At 37.9% G+C, this 17,958-nt stretch overlaps 1 protein-coding gene across 1 annotated transcript in view; it reads right to left on the minus strand.

Moving 5' to 3' along the window:
- Positions 1-14,449: 14,449 nt before the first annotated feature.
- Positions 14,450-17,958, minus strand: part of LOC126469814 (prolyl 3-hydroxylase 1-like) — a 457,757-nt gene continuing 454,248 nt past the window's right edge. The window contains exon 7 of the mRNA XM_050097093.1: positions 14,450-15,203. Coding sequence (XP_049953050.1) covers positions 15,189-15,203 — 15 coding nt within the window. The 3' untranslated portion in view covers positions 14,450-15,188. The remainder of the gene's footprint in view (positions 15,204-17,958) is intronic.

Below are 17,958 nucleotides of genomic sequence, written 5' to 3' on the forward strand. Positions count from 1 at the left end.
CATGCAGTTAAAAACAGTCATTATTATTTAAGAAAGTGTTTTCCCCTCTGTTTTGCAGGTGACAGCACCATCTAGTGAAAAGACTATAGTGTCATCCTCTAGGCCCTTGTAATTCTTCCAAATCTGATCTTAATGCACTGCCTGACAAAAAAGGTCAAGCGCCAAGACAGGAGAAGGAAATGAAATGCAGCTTCACGGTTTGATAGGATATATGATGTTACTTCAGTGAGTTCAGTATCGAGTCAAATTTATAAAGAACTTGGCAGGATGAGTCCATTTATCAGTATGACATTGCACTCTCTCTGGCCTGTACATACATTCGGTTGGGAAGGGGTCCTCGATATTCTGATCACTGGCTCACAGTCCCACATGTGTTCTGTTAGGGACTTATATGGGGATCTTTCTGCCTATGGGACTACATCAGTTTCACAAAGACAGTTCATAGAGACATGTAACAAGATAAAAATTATCCTGATGAAAAATAGTGTCATGATATCATTACATGAAAGGCAACACATGAGGATGCTGGATGACTGTGATGTATCATTGTGCCACAAGAGTCCACTAAATAACTACCAGCTGTATTCATACCTGATGGCTCCCCACATCATAAAACTATGAGAAAAATGCTGGAAGAACAGAATTTCTACCCAGATCACCACCATAGTCAGTGATGATGGTCATCCAGAGTAGAACAGAACTGTGATTTATTGCTGAACACAATATGATTCATTTCATCAGCAGTCCATGTTCCCAGTCATGGGACCACTTCAAAATGCAGTGGTTTGTATTGTGGTTTTAATGGCAATATATGAAAGTAAATCCATAGTCTGGATGCTGCTAGACTCTCACCAATGGTGTGTGATGACACAGGAAGTTGTAGAGAGTCCATTACTTGTTGTCAGCTTGCAGAGATGTGCGTGATGAATAGTACAGTGACCTTCCCTTGTTTTGGTTAGGTGTAATTGACTGGAAACTTGATAACTAGTATACCTGGTCCTGATGTTCCCATGCAACCTGACATTGGGCTACTGTCACATCTGAAGGCTTTATAAATCTGGATACTGCATGATTTGAGCAGCCTGCCAAATGGAGACCTACAATGAGGCCACTTTCAGACACTGCTGGTTGCTGATAATGCTGTCTCAGATAAATATATGGCACTTCTGTGTCCTTCACATTAATTACTCAGAATCTAATACTGTTCAGACCTTTACATAGCTGACCAGGCCTGGTAACAACAACAACAACCTCAAGTAACACTAATGCACTCTGGTGCCTGTTCTACCTGTCACAGAGAACTGTAACTCTTTTATCATTTCTTTTACAATATATTTGCTAAATTTGAATGGAACCAGTGGTAAAAAATCTCATTTTTAACTTCTACCAAAGTATAGTGTAGTGCACACAAATGAATGTTTTTGTTGATTATAGAAGACATCCATTGCCCCAGCTTAAGTTTTAGTGCTGCAATGTTTCACACATGAAAGATAAAACTAAGCTTTCTTTTCCAAAAGCCAAACTACAAATCTGACAATTTACGTGCATACTTCTCTATACATGACCTTCTCAGAAGCATTTGATAGTAATTAGGAAATTCATATCTAACTGTGCCCATTAACTTTCAGCTATTTAGTGACTAAATATTTTAATCTACATGGAAACTTGCCACACCTGAAATACAGACTATGTAGGTTATTGAGAACAGTACTGGTGTATTGCAGACTGATGTTCATAAACATATGTGATATATCGTTACACTCGTGTGAGCTTTTAATCTTCATCAGTCCTTACTTCCTCAAATGGGATGCCCGTCATATTCAGCAGATTCCATTAAGAAGGAGAATCTACAAGGATGTGGAGAGAGTCAAGGCATACATTGATAATTGACAGAAGACAAGCAAATCATAGTAACTTAAGCTGCAGACACCATTAACTGTGAACTATCATTGTATTCCTAAGGCTCTTCATTCTTATGCCAGCTGAATTTAACATAAAAGTAAGAAAGATGCTACTCTGAAAAAAGTCTGCTGTTTCCACATTTACATTAAATATGTACTTTTATCTCTATTGGTAGCTTAATATTTACTTGAGTATGCTGGTATCTTTCCAGGTAAATAGTATACAGATTTCCATTCACTAGATAAACTAAAGAAAAAAAAGAAGAAAAATTGTAATAGCAGCAGATTTTAATATAAATACTGCAAATGACATTAAAGAATCAACAACATTTATTGATTCAATTAAAAAGTCTGGTTTTAAACTAATTTTTTTGGAGTTTACCAGAGAAAATATTCACTCAGCAACAAGCATCGACATCATTGTAATAAATTACTACATTGATAATGTACATAATTTCTGTCTAGACTTAGGACTTTCTGATCACTCAGCCTTACTTGTCTCACTGCCAAAAACTGATAAACATAATATAAGAAAAACATATATCAAAAGAAGTTTCAATAAAACGAATACTGAAAGGTTCTATGAGAAACTAAGTAAAGTTAAGTGGTGTTTTTGGGATGGTGATTCAACAAATGAAAACTTTAGTACATTCTTAAACAGTTTTCTTGAAGTATTTAATGAAGCTTTCCCACCAAGATCATATTGCAACAAAAATCAAATAACATAAGATAGATCACTCCAGGAATAAAAATATTGAGTGAGAGATAAAGGAAGCTACACAATCAACTGAAGTACAACAAAGATCCTGATTTTGTAAAATATGTTAGAAACAATAAAACTGTTTTTAAAAAAGTTGTGAAAGCTTCCAAACAAATGGAAAATAACAAATTCATTCTAGGGTAGAAAAATACAACAAAGGCAGTATGGTCTGTAGTTAAGTCTGAATTAGGTGTCTCAAATCATAAACAAGACATTCAGAAATCAAACTTAAGGAAAAATTGGTTGTAAATCCAGCTCAAATATCTGAGTGCTTTAAGGAGTACTTCATAAATGTAACAAAATCTGATTTAGATATAGCAAATTATGAGCAGAAAGTAAATAGTTTTGGGTTAAAAGGCAATACCAGTGAGTGTGTCAAAAAATTCAACACAGTCTAAGCAAAATTTGTTGAAAATGTCATACTCTCCTTAAAAGACAAATACTCTGTTGACTGGAATGGGATACCCACCAAAATAATAAAAAAAGTTTACAACATGATATCTCATCGTCTCTCTCTCTCTCTCTCTCATAATAAACAAATCCTTTGAAGAAGTTTACTTCCCTGATCTCTTGAAATATGCGGAACTAAAACCATTGTTTAAAAACGGTTCAAAAGATGATATGGGAAATTATCACCCAATCTCTATACTCACTGTCATAAAAAAAAATATTTGAAAAACTTGCTGCTTTACAGATACAAAGCTTCATCACATAGATCAACGTCATTTCAAATAACCAATTTGGCTTCCAACAAGGCAAAAACACAGTAGATGCAATAAATGAGTTTATTGAAAAAATTACTTCATCACTATATAGGAAAGCTAAGGAACGCAGGAATATACTGTGACCTTACAAAAGCATTCGACTCTGTAAACCATGCCCTGATGATTTTCAAACTCAACAGGTATGGAATAAGGGATGTTGGTTTGAAATGGTTTGAATCATATCTCTTGGAGAGGAAACAAAGGTTAGTAATCACATCAAATGGAGCCGATCACTTATCCGAGTGGAAAACTGTCACACAAGGTGTTCCTCAAGGCTCAATCCCTGGACCCATTTTATTCCTTTTGTATGTAAATGACTTGTCTCTCAATATATATAATCATTTAAATTTGTTTGCAGATGATACTTTTGCCCTTATTGAAAATGAAAATTCTGACAATATACCACTGAACTTCAAAAACTCACATTCAAAAACTGAAGAAATCTGTGTCACTCACAACAATCAAAAAATGGGAGAACCTGCCTCCTTCAGGTTCCTGGGAATAAACTTAGACAGAGCTTTGAGTTGGAATTCTCATATAGAATATCTAGCAAATAAATTAAACAGCCTTGTATCTGCAATGGAAATTTTAGACTGTGCCACTGATGTGGCCACCAGGAAAATAGAGTATTATAGCTACTTTGGATCATTTATTCGATATGGAATAATGTTTTGGGGAAACTCATGAAATGTTACACGAATTTTAAAGTTGCAAAAAAAGAACCAATCACAACATGTGCCCTGCACAGCTGAGGGCATCTTGTCAACCATTATTTAAAGACCTAAAAATATTAACTGTCGCCTCTTCATATATCATTGAGGTGGTTCTTTTCCTACACAGCAGAGCTGGTCTATTACAAAAAAATAATTTTGAACACTCATATGACACAAGATATAAAGAGAACTTCATGCTCACCTCTCATTGCTTAAAACTACATACTCAGACTCCTCAGTATATAGCCATGAAAATTCACAACACAATAAAAGGGTGAGACATAATGAATATGAAGATAAATATTTTAAAAAGCAAGTTACATGATTTTCTAATTGAACGATGCTACCACTCTGTGGACGATTTCATGAAGGACGAAATGACACTTTGAGCTGGATCCCTAAAATGGAATAAAAATCCGTGATAGTTATAGTAGACGTAACTACTATAAGTCTGACAAATTGAAAGTAAGTAAATGCTCCACAAAGTATTATTGTAAGTGTGACAAAATTTTAAATAAGCAAATTGTAACATTGACATGTCTCCTGTACATCAGACATATGTCCTGAAATTGTGTACGTTATGAGATGAATAAAACACATTTCACATTTACTGTTTCTACAGCATGACCATGTTGTTGTTGTTGTGGTCTTCAGTCCTGAGACTGGTTTGATGCAGCTCTCCATGCTACTCTATCCTGTGCAAGTTTCTTCATCTCCCAGTACCTACTGCAGCCTACATCCTTCTGAATCTGCTTAGTGTATTCATCTCTTGGTCTCCCTCTACGATTTTTACCCTCCACGCTGCCCTCCAGTACCAAATTTGTCATCCCTTGATGCCTCAGAACATGTCCTACCAACCGATCCCTTCTTGTAGTCAAGTTGTGCCACAAACTTTTCTCCCCAATTCTGTTCAATACCTCCTCATTAGTTATGTGATCTACCCATCTAATCTTCAGCATTCTTCTATAGCACCACATTTTGAAAGCTTCTACTCTCTTCTTGTCTAAACTATTTATCGTCCATGCTTCACTTCCATACATGGCTACACTCCATACAAATACCTTCAGAAACGACTTCCTGACACTAAATCTATACTCGATGTTAATAAATTTCTCTTCTTCAGAAACACTTTCCTTGCCATTGCCAGTCTACATTTTATATCCCCTCTACTTCAACCATCATCAGTTATTTTGCTCCCCAAATAGTAAAACACCTTTACTACATTAAGTGTCTCATTTCCTAATCTAATTCCCTCGGCATCACCCAACTTAATTTGACTACATTCCATTATCCTCGTTTTGCTTTTGTTGATGTTCATCTTATACCCTGCTTTCAAGATACTGTCCATTCCGGTCAACTGCTCTTCCAAGTCCTGTGCTGTCTCTGACAGAATTACAATGTCATCGGCAAACCTCAAAGTTTTTATTTCTTCTCCATGGATTTTAATACCTACTCCGAACTTTTCTTTTGTTTCCTTTACTGCTTGCTCAATATACAGATTGAATAGCATCGGGGAGAGGCTACAACCCTGTATCACTCCCTTCCCAACCACTGCTTCCCTTTCATGCCCCTCGACTCTTATAACTGCCATCTGGTTTCTGTACAATTTGTAAATAGCCTTTCGCTCCCTGTATTTTACCCCTGCCACCTTCAGAATTTGAAAGAGAGTATTCCAGTCAACATTATCAAACACTTTCTCTAAGTCTACAAATGCTAGAAATGTAGGTTTGCCTTTCCTTAATCTAGCTTCTAAGATAAGTCATAGGGTCAGTATTGCCTCACGTGTTCCAACATTTCTACGGAATCCAAACTGATCTTCCCCGAGGCCAGCTTCTACCAGTTTTTCCATTCATCTGTAAAGAATTCGTGTTAGTATTTTGCAGCTGTGACATATTAAACTGATAGTTCGGTAATTTTCACATCTGTCAACACCTGCTTTCTTTGGGATTGGAATTACTACATTCTTCTTGAAGTCTGAGGGAATTTCGCCTGTCTCATACATCTTACTCACCAGGTGGTAGAGTTTTGTTAGGCCTGGCTCCCCCAAGGCTGTCAGTAGTTCTAATGGAATGTTGTCTACTCCCGGGGCCTTGTTTCGACTTAGGTCATTCAGTGCTCTGTCAAACTCTTCACGCAGTATCATATCTGCCATTTCATCTTCATCTATCTCCTCTTCCATTTCCATAATATTGTCTTCATGAACATCGTCCCTGTATAGACCCTCTATATACTCCTTCCACCTTTCTGCTCTCCCTTCTTTGCTTAGAACTGGGTTTCCATCTGAGCTCTTGATATTCATGCAAGTGGTTCTCTTTTCTCCAAAGGTCTCTTTAATTTTCCTGTAGGCAGTATCTATCTTACCCCTCTTGAGATAAGCCTCTACATCCTTACATTTGTCCTCTAGCCATCCCTGCTTAGCCATTTTGCACTTCCTGTTGATCTCATTTTTGAGACGTTTGTATTCCTTTTTGCCTGCTTCACTTACTGCATTTTTGTATTTTCTCCTTTCATTAAGTAAATTCAGTATCTCTTCTGTTACCCAAGGATTTCTACTAACTCTCGTCTTTTTACCTACTTGATCCTCTGCTGCCTTCATTATTTCATTCCTCAAAGCTACCCATTCTTCTTCTACTGTATTTCTTTCCCCCATTCCCGTCAATTGTTCCCTTATGCTCTCCCTGAAACTCTATACAACCTCTGGTTCAGTCAGTTTATCCAGGTCCCATCTCCTTAAATTCCCACCTTTTTGCAGTTTCTTCAGTTTTAATCTACAGGTCATAACCAATAGATTGTGGTCAGAGTCCACATCTACCCCTGGAAATGTCTTATAATTTAAAACCTGGTTACTAAATCTCTGTCTTACCATTATATAATCTATCTGAAACCTTTTAGAATCTCCAGGGTTCTTCCATGTATACAACCTTCTTTCATGATTCTTGAACCATGTGTTAGCTATGATTAAGTTATGCTCTGTGCAAAATTCTACCAGGTGGATTCCTCTTTCATTTCTTAGCCCCAATCCATATTCACCTACTACGTTTCCTTCTCTTCCTTTTCCTACTGTCGAATTCCAGCCACCCATGACTATTAAATTTTCGTCTCCCTTCACTACCTGAATAATTTCTTTTATCTCATCATACATTTCCTCAATTTCTTCATCATCTGCAGAGCTAGTTGGCATATAAACTTGTACTACTGTAGTAGGTGTGGGCTTCGTATCTATCTTGGCCACAATAATGCGTTCACTATGCTGTTTGTAGTAGCTTACCCGCATTCCTATTTTCCTATTCATTATTAAACCTACTCCTGCATTACCCCTATTTGATTTTGTGTTTATAACCCTGTAGTCACCTGACCAGAAGTCTTGTTCCTGCTGCCACCGAACTTCACTAATTCCCACTATATCTAACTTTAACCTATCCATTTCCCTTTTTAAATTTTCTAACCTACCTGCCCGATTAAGGGATCTGACATTCCACGCTCCGATCTGTAGAACCGCCAGTTTTCTTTCTCTTGATAACGACGTCCTCTTGAGTAGTCCCCGTCCGGAGATCCGAATGGGGGACTATTTTACCTCCGGAATATTTTACCCAAGAGGACGCCATCATCATTTAATCATACAGTAAAGCTGCAGACCCTCGGGAAAAATTACGGCTGTAGTTTCCCCTTGCTTTCAGCCGTTCGCAGTACCAAAACAGCAAGGCCGTTTTGGTTAGTGTTACAGGACCAGATCAGTCAATCATCCAGACTGTTGCCCCTGCAACTACTGAAAAGGCTGCTGCCCCTCTTCAGGAACCACACGTTTGTCTGGCCTCTCAACAGATACCTCTCCGTTGTGGTTGCACCTACGGTACGGCTATCTGTATCGCTGAGGCACGCAAGCCTCCCCACCAACGGCAAAGTCCATGGTTCATGGTGGCGGGGGGGTAGGGGGGGTGGGGGGGGGGGGAGGGGGAGCATGACCATGAACACTGCTAAATGGCACAGAAGTAAAAATTTTCAATCTTTGAGTCTTGGTATTTGGATAATTTGCAGAAAGAGTGGATAACAAGGTATGTTTTTAATTTTCTTCTGAACTGGTGTGAATTCACAGTTTCTTGGTATAATGTGAGAACTAGCTTGAAACACTAATGTGAGAAAGTGTTGCATACTTGCTAAGAACAATAATTTTCTTTTAAATTAACAGCTACTGATGAAAAGTGATTATTAGAAACATCATGCAACTGTGATGTATTATAAACAGTTTAATTCTCCCACAGAATAGGTGTGACATGCTTTGTACTCACCTTCTGTTTTGATGTTTCTTTTAGAAACATTTACATAATTGTAAATATTTGTGACAGTTCCTCAATTTTTGGCATACTGCATGGTTTTAGTCTATTTGATGACACTCTTCAGTACTTGAAGTATTTTCTGTAGTGATGTTCTGTAACTGAACTATGAGTTTCCTCCATATCAGGATACAGTTACTGTTTCCTTGCTTATGACATTCCAAAACCATCAGTTATCCAAACTGGTCACTTATTATTATTAACCTCATGCATGTACTACCTTACTATTAACAAATGTGATGACATTTTTTAGAAATGTTACATTGGTCATTCAGGATGTTTGGGTTGTAAACATCTTGCCACACATCTTCAAATATTTACATCACAACAGAATATGCATACATTTTGTTCATCATCTTGAAATGTGGCACTATGTTATTTCCTCCTGTGTTAATATTTGTGAGTCATAATCTGATGTTACTTATGTTCCTCAAATTGTTCCCTCAACCAAAGAATAATCTATCCAGACATTTATGAAAGAGCTATTACTTCATAATACCCTAAATGGAAAGTACACCATTAGCATCATTTTGAAGGATTTGTGTAGCTCATGTAATGTTATTTTTCCAGGAGAACCAGTCAAAATTTAATACTAAAATCTTCACAAAGAATTACTTGATGTCTTTCTTGAGAAGTGATTTTATAGTTAGCATGGTGCCAGTTCTAGAAGGTAAGATTCTATGCTCTAAACTGGGATATCGGTAGAGGACTACAGTTTCTCTTTGAAAATTTAAATAGTCTGGAACAAATGTAATATATATATCCTTCCCCATGTGCAGCTTTTCAGTGGTTCATTTTTGATGACTTCACTTTTATGGATGACAATGCATAACCACAATGAACAACATAGGTAGAGGTGCTCTTGGAGCAAGAGGATATTTAGTGAATGAACTTGCCTGTCCATTCCCCCGACCTAAAGCGCATTGAATGTTTGTGGGTTGCATTGGGGAGATGTATTGCTGCATGTACACTTGCAACAATGACCAAACATGCAGGTGAAAGAATGGAATGCCCTATGACAAGAACCTCTTACCAACCTTGTGGCTAGCATGGAAGCACATTGCAGATCATGCATTGCCATCTGTAATTATCGCACAACCTATGAAGAACAATGTCAAGCTTTTTCTAATGTCCATAAATCACACTTCCTTCAGTGTAATTATTGGCTTTGAATAAAAGTGTTGTTTCTGTTTATCTCACTGCATATTTCTTTAAGTTACAGTCTGTCCTATACTGGAGAAGTCCTGTCCAAGGTTCATCAAATTACCTTACTTGGCAGAGACCCATGACGTCAAATTTACTTTCATCCATACATTTTACACACATTACTTATAATTTAACACAATGTGTCTGAAACATTAAACTGGCTATTATTTCAGTAATTATTTTAATCACCTGTTACAGCACTATTACACACATCAAAAAAGATTTGGCATCATCTCGGTTCCCGGAACTCTTGAAGGTGGGTGTTGACTGTGGATATTGTACTGCAGACACAGTCCCTTTGACTGTTCAGAGATGTCACTAAATCTGCCCAAAGATATAAACAACCATGCATGAACAGCGCCTATTTGACGGAGGGCGTCCAACAGCCGATCAGTTCCAGTCATTCCACCAAGAAGGAGGTACACGGCTCGTGTTGTCTGTAGTTCAATCATGCCTAGATGGTCAGTGCTGCGGTTTGATCACATCCGGATTGTTACTTTGTGCCAGGAAGGGCTCTCAGCAAGGGAAGTGTCCAGGCATCTCACAGTGAACCAAAGCGATGTTGTTCAGACATGGAGGAGACACAGAGAGAAAGGAACTGTCGATGTCATGCCTCGCTCAGACTGCCCAAGGGCTACTACTGCAGTGGATGACTGCTGCCTACGGATTATGGCTCAGAGGAACCCTGACAGCAACGCCACCATGTTGAATAATGCTTTTCGTGCAGCCACAGGACGTCATGTTACGTCTGAAACTGTGTGCAAGGTGCTGCATGATGCGCAACTTCACTCCTGATGTCCATGGTGAGGTCCATCTTTGCAACCACGACACCATGCAGCATGATACATATGGGCTGAAAAACATGCTGAATGGACCTCTCAGGATTGGCATCATCTTCTCTTCAGCGATGAGTGTCGCATATGCCTTCAACCAGACAATTGCCAGAGATATGTTTGGAGGCACCCCAGTGAGGCTGAATGCCTTAGACAATTCGCACCCCCATCGTGCACAACTTGTGAATGATTTCCTTCAGGAAAATGACATCACTAGACTAGAGCGGCCAGCATGTTCTCCAGACATGAACCCTACTGAACATGGGTGGGATAGATTGAAAAGGGCTCTTTATGGGCAACCTGACCCACCAAACACTCTGAGGGGTCTACGCCAAATTGCTGTTGAGAAGTGGGTCAATCTGGACCAATATTGTCTTGATGAACTTGTAGGTAGTATGCCATGACAAATACAGGCATGCATCAATGCAAGAGGATGTGCTACTGGGTAATAGAGGTACCGGTGTGTAGAGCAATCTGGACCACCACCTCTGAAGGTCTCGGTGTATGGTGGTACAACATTCAATGTGTGGTTTTCATGAGCAATAAAAAGGGTGGAAATGATGTTTATGTTGATCTCTATTTCAGTTTTCTGTACAGGTTCGGAAAGTCTTGGAACCAAGGTGGTGCAAAACACTTTTTGACTTGTGTGTATGGTTCACTCACTGTATGAGAAGATTTTGAAGGCAGTTTGCTGATGCATACGTATCCCTGTAGCAGTATTATTGCTTAATTTTTCTATTCTTTATCCTGTTTACATAATAGTTCATCCTAGCTAGTGATCATCAATGCAGGATTGAACTGCTGTTACATTTTTGTTATTTTGCCTCATCTTTTTCTGACCCTTCCCAGCATTTGCCTACCATAGTTGTTATAGAGCTGCATTCAGCTTTGTTTAGCGGCACTGAATTCTTTATGCATGACTAAAAGTATATATTTAAATGTATAGATCTCGGAAGTACCACATATCTTTACTTCAAAGTAAACAGGTTTGTTATTTGAGAGCAACAAAGCTGATACAAAGGAAGATAGTTAAGAAAATGAGGCATATATGGTGTGGAGAGGAACAGAGTACAAACCATGACTTACTGTGTTATGTTGTTGAAAACCTACTCTCACTTGGTTATTATATACCAGTACATCTATGTTTAGGTTATACTTAAACTGCCCTCTTACAGTCATTCTCAGTGCCACTTCTTTCTATTCACTGCTTCCAAAGATATAATTTTATGTTAAGAAAACTTGAGATACGGTTTGGAAGGTGACTATAACCCTTTTTTCATCTTGCTCCTGTCACCTCAAAAGTAAAAAAAATAGATGAAGTAACTTAATTAGAGAAGGACTTTGACTCTGACATTTGCACTCAGAACACGATTAATCTCTAGAATGCTTCCTAAAGCCTCCTCTAGTGATACATATTGTACCTGACTTCTGTGTGAGGAATTCTTTTCAGAGAGTTTCTTTGAAGATTAATGACAGGTAAACATATAGCTATGCTCTAAAGTGAGGTATCTGTAGAGTACTACGGTTTTTCTTACTGGTCAACATTATTGTGACACTGTACTCCTTCCCCATGAGCTTCATTCCAGGGTTTAATTTGGCCCCGATTTCATTTTAATGGATGACAGTGCATGGCCTCATTGAGCTGTGCAGTTGGAGGAGCTGTTGGTACGATAGGATATTCAGTGACTTAAATTCCATTGAAGACATGAGAGGCACTTGGAAGACAAACTGCAGCAAGCCCACATGCACTAATGGTCACCCAGCAGTTGTCAATTGCACTGGTGGAGGAATGGAATGCCCTGCCACAAGAATTCCTTACTGACATTACAGCCAGCAAGGGAACACATTGTAGTTCATTCATTGCCAACCATGGTGATTACACATCCTATTAATAATGTCCTGATCCAGACGAACATCATAAATCCTAGTGACTTCTGTATAATTATTGTCTTTGAATAAAAGTGTCATTTCCATTCATTAAATTATCTAATTCTTTCATTTATCCTCTGCACTATATTGTAAAAACAATTCATTCTATGTATGATTCATGTTTCACTGAGCTATGGTACTTGGCAGTGACACATCATGTGAAAGTTACTTTCATCCTTAAGTGTCACACAACAGTGTATTAATGCAAACATTCATACACAGCCGAGAAGTATTTTTAATAGAAGTAGGCCTATCAACTTTTTTATGTGAAATAATATGGGCATTGAAACCATGCACAATCACATGTATTGAAAAAGTGAAAACAGATTCACTTTGATTAGGATAAAAATAAAATAAATGTGAGTGATTAAATAGCTGCAGATTTAATGAGACATTCATTTTATATATATATATATATATGGCATAAGAAGAGATATAATCTGCACTTGCTGGGATTATGGTAAACAGAGTTACAGTACACTTAATGCCATAGACACTTTCTGGGATACCAGAAACAAGATTATTTCAAATTCTTACAATTTTTGTAACCTTGTCATTATAAACATTGTGCAAAAGCAGTTCTTTCTTTCAGCATGTAAAGTGAATTCTTTAGTAGCATTTGACATGACAAAGCTGATACTGAAATACAGGTGGTTGGTTTGTAGCTCACTGCAGTCACAATCATGGGATTAGTTTTCCAGATAAGATGATTACTTGAACTGTGATTGAATTATGAACACTAATGTTGTAATGTTCCATCAAGTTCCATATTACATCTGGTGGACAGAAATTAATAAGACACAATTTGCTCTTTGACAGACCATGCTATTGGTCTATATGTACTGTTTTCAATTGTATAGGAGACATACAAAATATTCATGGAATTAAATCTTGTCTGTGAAGTTTACATTCAAGCAGCGAGTAAGTTCTATTGGGATCCACTTTTACCCTCCCATACTTTGCAAACATCGTTCATCAAGTACCTAGGGCCTGGGTTACAAAACCAAGTCATAAGGAAGATCCTACAGTGGTTGTTACCTTTAACAACACAGCGACCACTCTGCAGATTTATTTGAGAGGTGTAGTCACCTGATTTGTGTGAGCTGAGCTGTGGTATACAGGCCATAGTCTACCACAGAGAAGTGAAACAAATGCGACCTTTCACTTAGCTGGATGTGCTACCCATTTGCTAGTAATAAGTTTTCTGGAAAACGGTATTTTAGATTGAGACCTCCTTTTAACACATTGCTTCCTTTATGTTAATGCCTCATCCAGTTGGACTGAAGACTGCCTACAGCAAGACGATATTGAACTCTGAAGGTTCACCTAAACAAAGAAATACTGATTCTACCAAAAAATTAATGTCTTCAAAAATGTTGCTGTGTTTTGTTTTATAGTAGCAAGTTTAACCACCTGTATACTGAAATTGCATATAATAGTGGCACCCATGGATTACATTTATGTAAGGAGTTAATTAACTTATTCACAAAAACTATATCACATTATTTTTCTGGTTTACTACATGAAGAACTTCTCTGTACAAAATGTATTACAAATGAATAAGTAATAAATACAATCAAAGTGCATTTATTGCATACAGAAACATATTATCATAAATGTAAGTATAATAGAACAACACACGAAGTTACACAAATTAAGTTGTAAATTAATAATTGAAAGCCCATTGTTGTAGTCTAATACATTTATTCTATTTTGTAAGTATATACCAGTATTTAAGTGAAAACCATTTAAAGTTCTTTTTATTTGAATTTGATTTTTAGCTAGCCTGTGAACCATAATTCAAAACATGTGGTAAAAGTCTTAATCCAACCCTTAAAACAAAAACAAATTGTATTCATGAAGTCCACTGTAATTTCACACCGACAGTTAATTTGAAGGTTACTTCAACCGACATTATCCAGCCACAGAAGTACCTCAGGAATCAGGGATTTGAATTGGTTTTGCTTCAAAATTTGTAAGCTTTGTCTAGCATTAAATCAAATATCAACAGCTTTAATTCACAGATTAACTTTAATTTGATTAGTTAGCACATTTAAATCGTAGGCAATGGTTATAATCCAGGTATATGTGATCCCATACACATTACTTTAGAGCAGTGTTCAGTTATATCAATTAAATAATGAAATATTATTTCAAGTTCTAGTTCAGAACACAGATTTAATCTTCTACAGTTAAGTTACATTTTCTGTTCACTTATGTTCACAACTTTCTTTGAAGGTTTGTTGCCATGAATTACGTATAAAAGATGCACAATTGTTAAGAAATAGCTGTGACTGATTCTTAAAATATCACAAACACATTGCACACTGCAAATAAAGGCAGATATTTTAGTCCTAAACTTAACATGTAGTTTAATAACTTCTTAATGGATGAAAGTATTAATATGACAGTAGTTATCATTATTGTTATTGATTTAGAGATATTGAGTTTAATCTAAGGCAGTGGATGCATATACCATTAGCTGCATAAGTTAAATAAAACTATTTCTCCACAAAATATCCAAAGTTGGTATGTCATTATAAATCTGTAAACTGTCACAATAGGAGTGCGTTACAGGCATCATCCCAAAACCAATATGAGACTTCAGGTGTAATTGCACTACACTGATGAACAACAAATGTTCTTAGCAATACAGAATGTAGTGAGCATTCTCGCTTCTGAAAGTCATTTAGTTCACTGGTTACATTGTGGTCCAGGTCATATCCTTCTCACAATGGTAAGCTGTAATAGTCAGGAAGATTCATCCTGTAAAAGAAAACCAAATACTGATGTACAAAAACACTTTTCACAATAATTATAGTTCATGACAACAGCGTGGAAATTAAGAATTAGTTGCCAACACTTAGAGGAGTATTAATTGTTTAATTCTCTGACTTGATGTTCATTTAACAGAGGCATCTGATTTCTTGACTTGGCAACATTTCTCTTGAATTATAAATGAAAAGCATAACATAATGTTTTATACATTTTTGAAAACATGTGTCTTAAAGATTGTTTCTGCAGGTACTTATGAAGCCTAAATTATTACACATGTAATATGTGTAATAATTTAGGCTTCATAAGTACGTTAGCAATAGGTCCTCTGTAAGTCATAAATTAGTGTAGACAGTTAATCATTTTTCCCCTCTTTTGCAAGCATTAACAGCTAATATTATGATGGATAAGATCAAAATGCAGTCGTACACTGATCAGGATCCTTAATTATTTCACACTGACTTAGGTTCCTGATTAGATGTTTTGTAGTTGATAAAAATATGGTGAGACAGTTATCATCAAAAACTTTCACAGTTGTCAGTTGAGAAGCAGAATCAAATCTTAAATGTACTGTATCATTATTTATGGAAGTAAACAGTTGATTTAACATGTGGAAGCCTTACGAAAATGGCAATTACAACAAGTTCCACAATAGATTGTGTTTCCACTGAAATTTAGATATAATTAATGAAATAGAAAGAAGAGTCAGTTAAAATTTGTATCTTTCACTTTGATCAATTGGTCAGCCCATAATTCTCTGTCTCTCTCTCTCTCTCTTTTTGCCATCAGTCTTCTGACTGGTTTGATGTGGCCTGCAATGAACTCCTCTCTTGCTGTGACAATTCCACTCCTGTGACAACCTTTCCACTTCAGAGTAGCACTTGCAACCTATGTCCTCAATTATTTGCTGGATGTATTCCAGTCCCTGTCTTCCTCTACAGTTTTTACCCTCTACAGCTCCTTCTAGTACCATGGACATTATTTCCTGATGTTTTAGCAGATATCCTATCATTCTGTCCCTTCTTCTTGCCAATTTTTTCCATATAAACCTTTCCTCAGTGATTTTGTGGAGCGCCTTCTCATTCCTGATAATATCAGTCTACCCAATTTTCAACTTTCTTCCAAAGCACCACATCTCAAATGCATCGATTCTCTTCCATTCTGGTTTTCCATCAGTCAATGAATACTAAATTAAATTAATTTACCAGGATGATAAACAGAGTTCTTTTACAATATCCAAGATTTCTGGCATGTAAACACCCGTTAGCATATGCAAATCTACACACTCAAATGTCAGAGGATCATGGCCTATTTCTAAGGTCTATGCTAGTTTCATTTTTCCTACTGGTAAGATATTACTGAAGGTTCAGTAATAATGATTTTCACGTATTCAAATTTTTTTTACATGAACTGTTTTACATGAGCTGAAAACATGTTCTGCCGAGAGAGTGTCATTGGACACAGGCTGTCAGCCACTGCCAGCATTTTGACTCTGACTGAAGGGAACGAGGTCTGTCCAGGTGGCCGCAACACATTGCACCTTGTACCTATGATCTAAAACACAAGTTGCTTCATTTGCTTTGGCAAGCTTGAAATTATGCTTTACTGTAGTGTGAATGTCTGCATAGAGTACCTTTGACAAATATACACGACTGGCCATTAAAATTGCTACACCACGAAGATGACGTGCTACAGACGCGAAATTTAACCGACATGAAGAAAATGCTGTGATATGCAAATGATTAGCTTTTCAGAGCATTCACACAAGGTTGGCGCCGGTGGCGACACCTACAACGTGCTGACACGAGGAAAGTTTCCAACCGATTTCTCATACACAAACAGCAGTTGACCGGCGTTGCCTGGTGAAACGTTGTTGTGATGCCTCGTGTAAGGAGGAGAAATGCGTACCATCACGTTTCCGACACTGATAAAGGTCGAATTGTAGCCTATCGCGATTGCGGTTTATCGTATCGCGACATTGCTGCTCGCGTTGGTCGAGATCTAATGACTGTTAGCAGAATATGGTATCGGTGGGTTCAGGAGGGTAATACGGAACGCCGTGCTGGATCCCAAGGGCCTCGTATCACTAGCAGTCTAGATGACAGGCATCTTATCCGCATGGCTGTAACGGATCGTGCAGCCTCGTCTCGATCCCTGAATCGACAGAAGGGGACGTTTGCAAGGCAACAACCATCAGCACTAACAGTTCGACGACGTTTGCAGCAACGTGGACTATCAGCTCTGAGACCATGGCTGCGGTTACCCTTGACGCTGCATCACAGACAGGAGCGCCTGCGATGGTGTACTCAACGACGAACCTGGGTGAACGAATGGCAAAACGTCATTCTTTCGGATGAATCCAGGTTCTGTTTATAGCATAATGATGGTCGCATCCGTGTTTGGCGACATCGAAGTGAACGCACATTGGAAGCGTGTATTCGTCATCGTCATACTGGCGTATCACCGGGCGTGATGGTATGAGGTGCCATTGGTTACACGTCTCGGTCACCTCTTGTTCGCATTGACGGCACTTTGAACAGTGGACGTTACATTTCAGATGTGTTACGACCCGTGGCTCTAGGCTACCCTTCATTCGATCCCTGCCAAACCCTACATTTCAGCAGGATAATGCACGACTGCATGTTGCAGATCCTGTATGGGCCTTTCTGGATACAGAAAATGTTCGACTGCTGCCCTGGATCTCTCAACAAGTGAAAACGTCTGGTCAATGGTGGCCGAGCAACTG

The sequence above is a fragment of the Schistocerca serialis genome, chromosome 3, assembly GCF_023864345.2.
Source record: "Schistocerca serialis cubense isolate TAMUIC-IGC-003099 chromosome 3, iqSchSeri2.2, whole genome shotgun sequence".
In the NCBI taxonomy this organism is placed as follows: Eukaryota; Metazoa; Arthropoda; class Insecta; order Orthoptera; family Acrididae; genus Schistocerca; species Schistocerca serialis.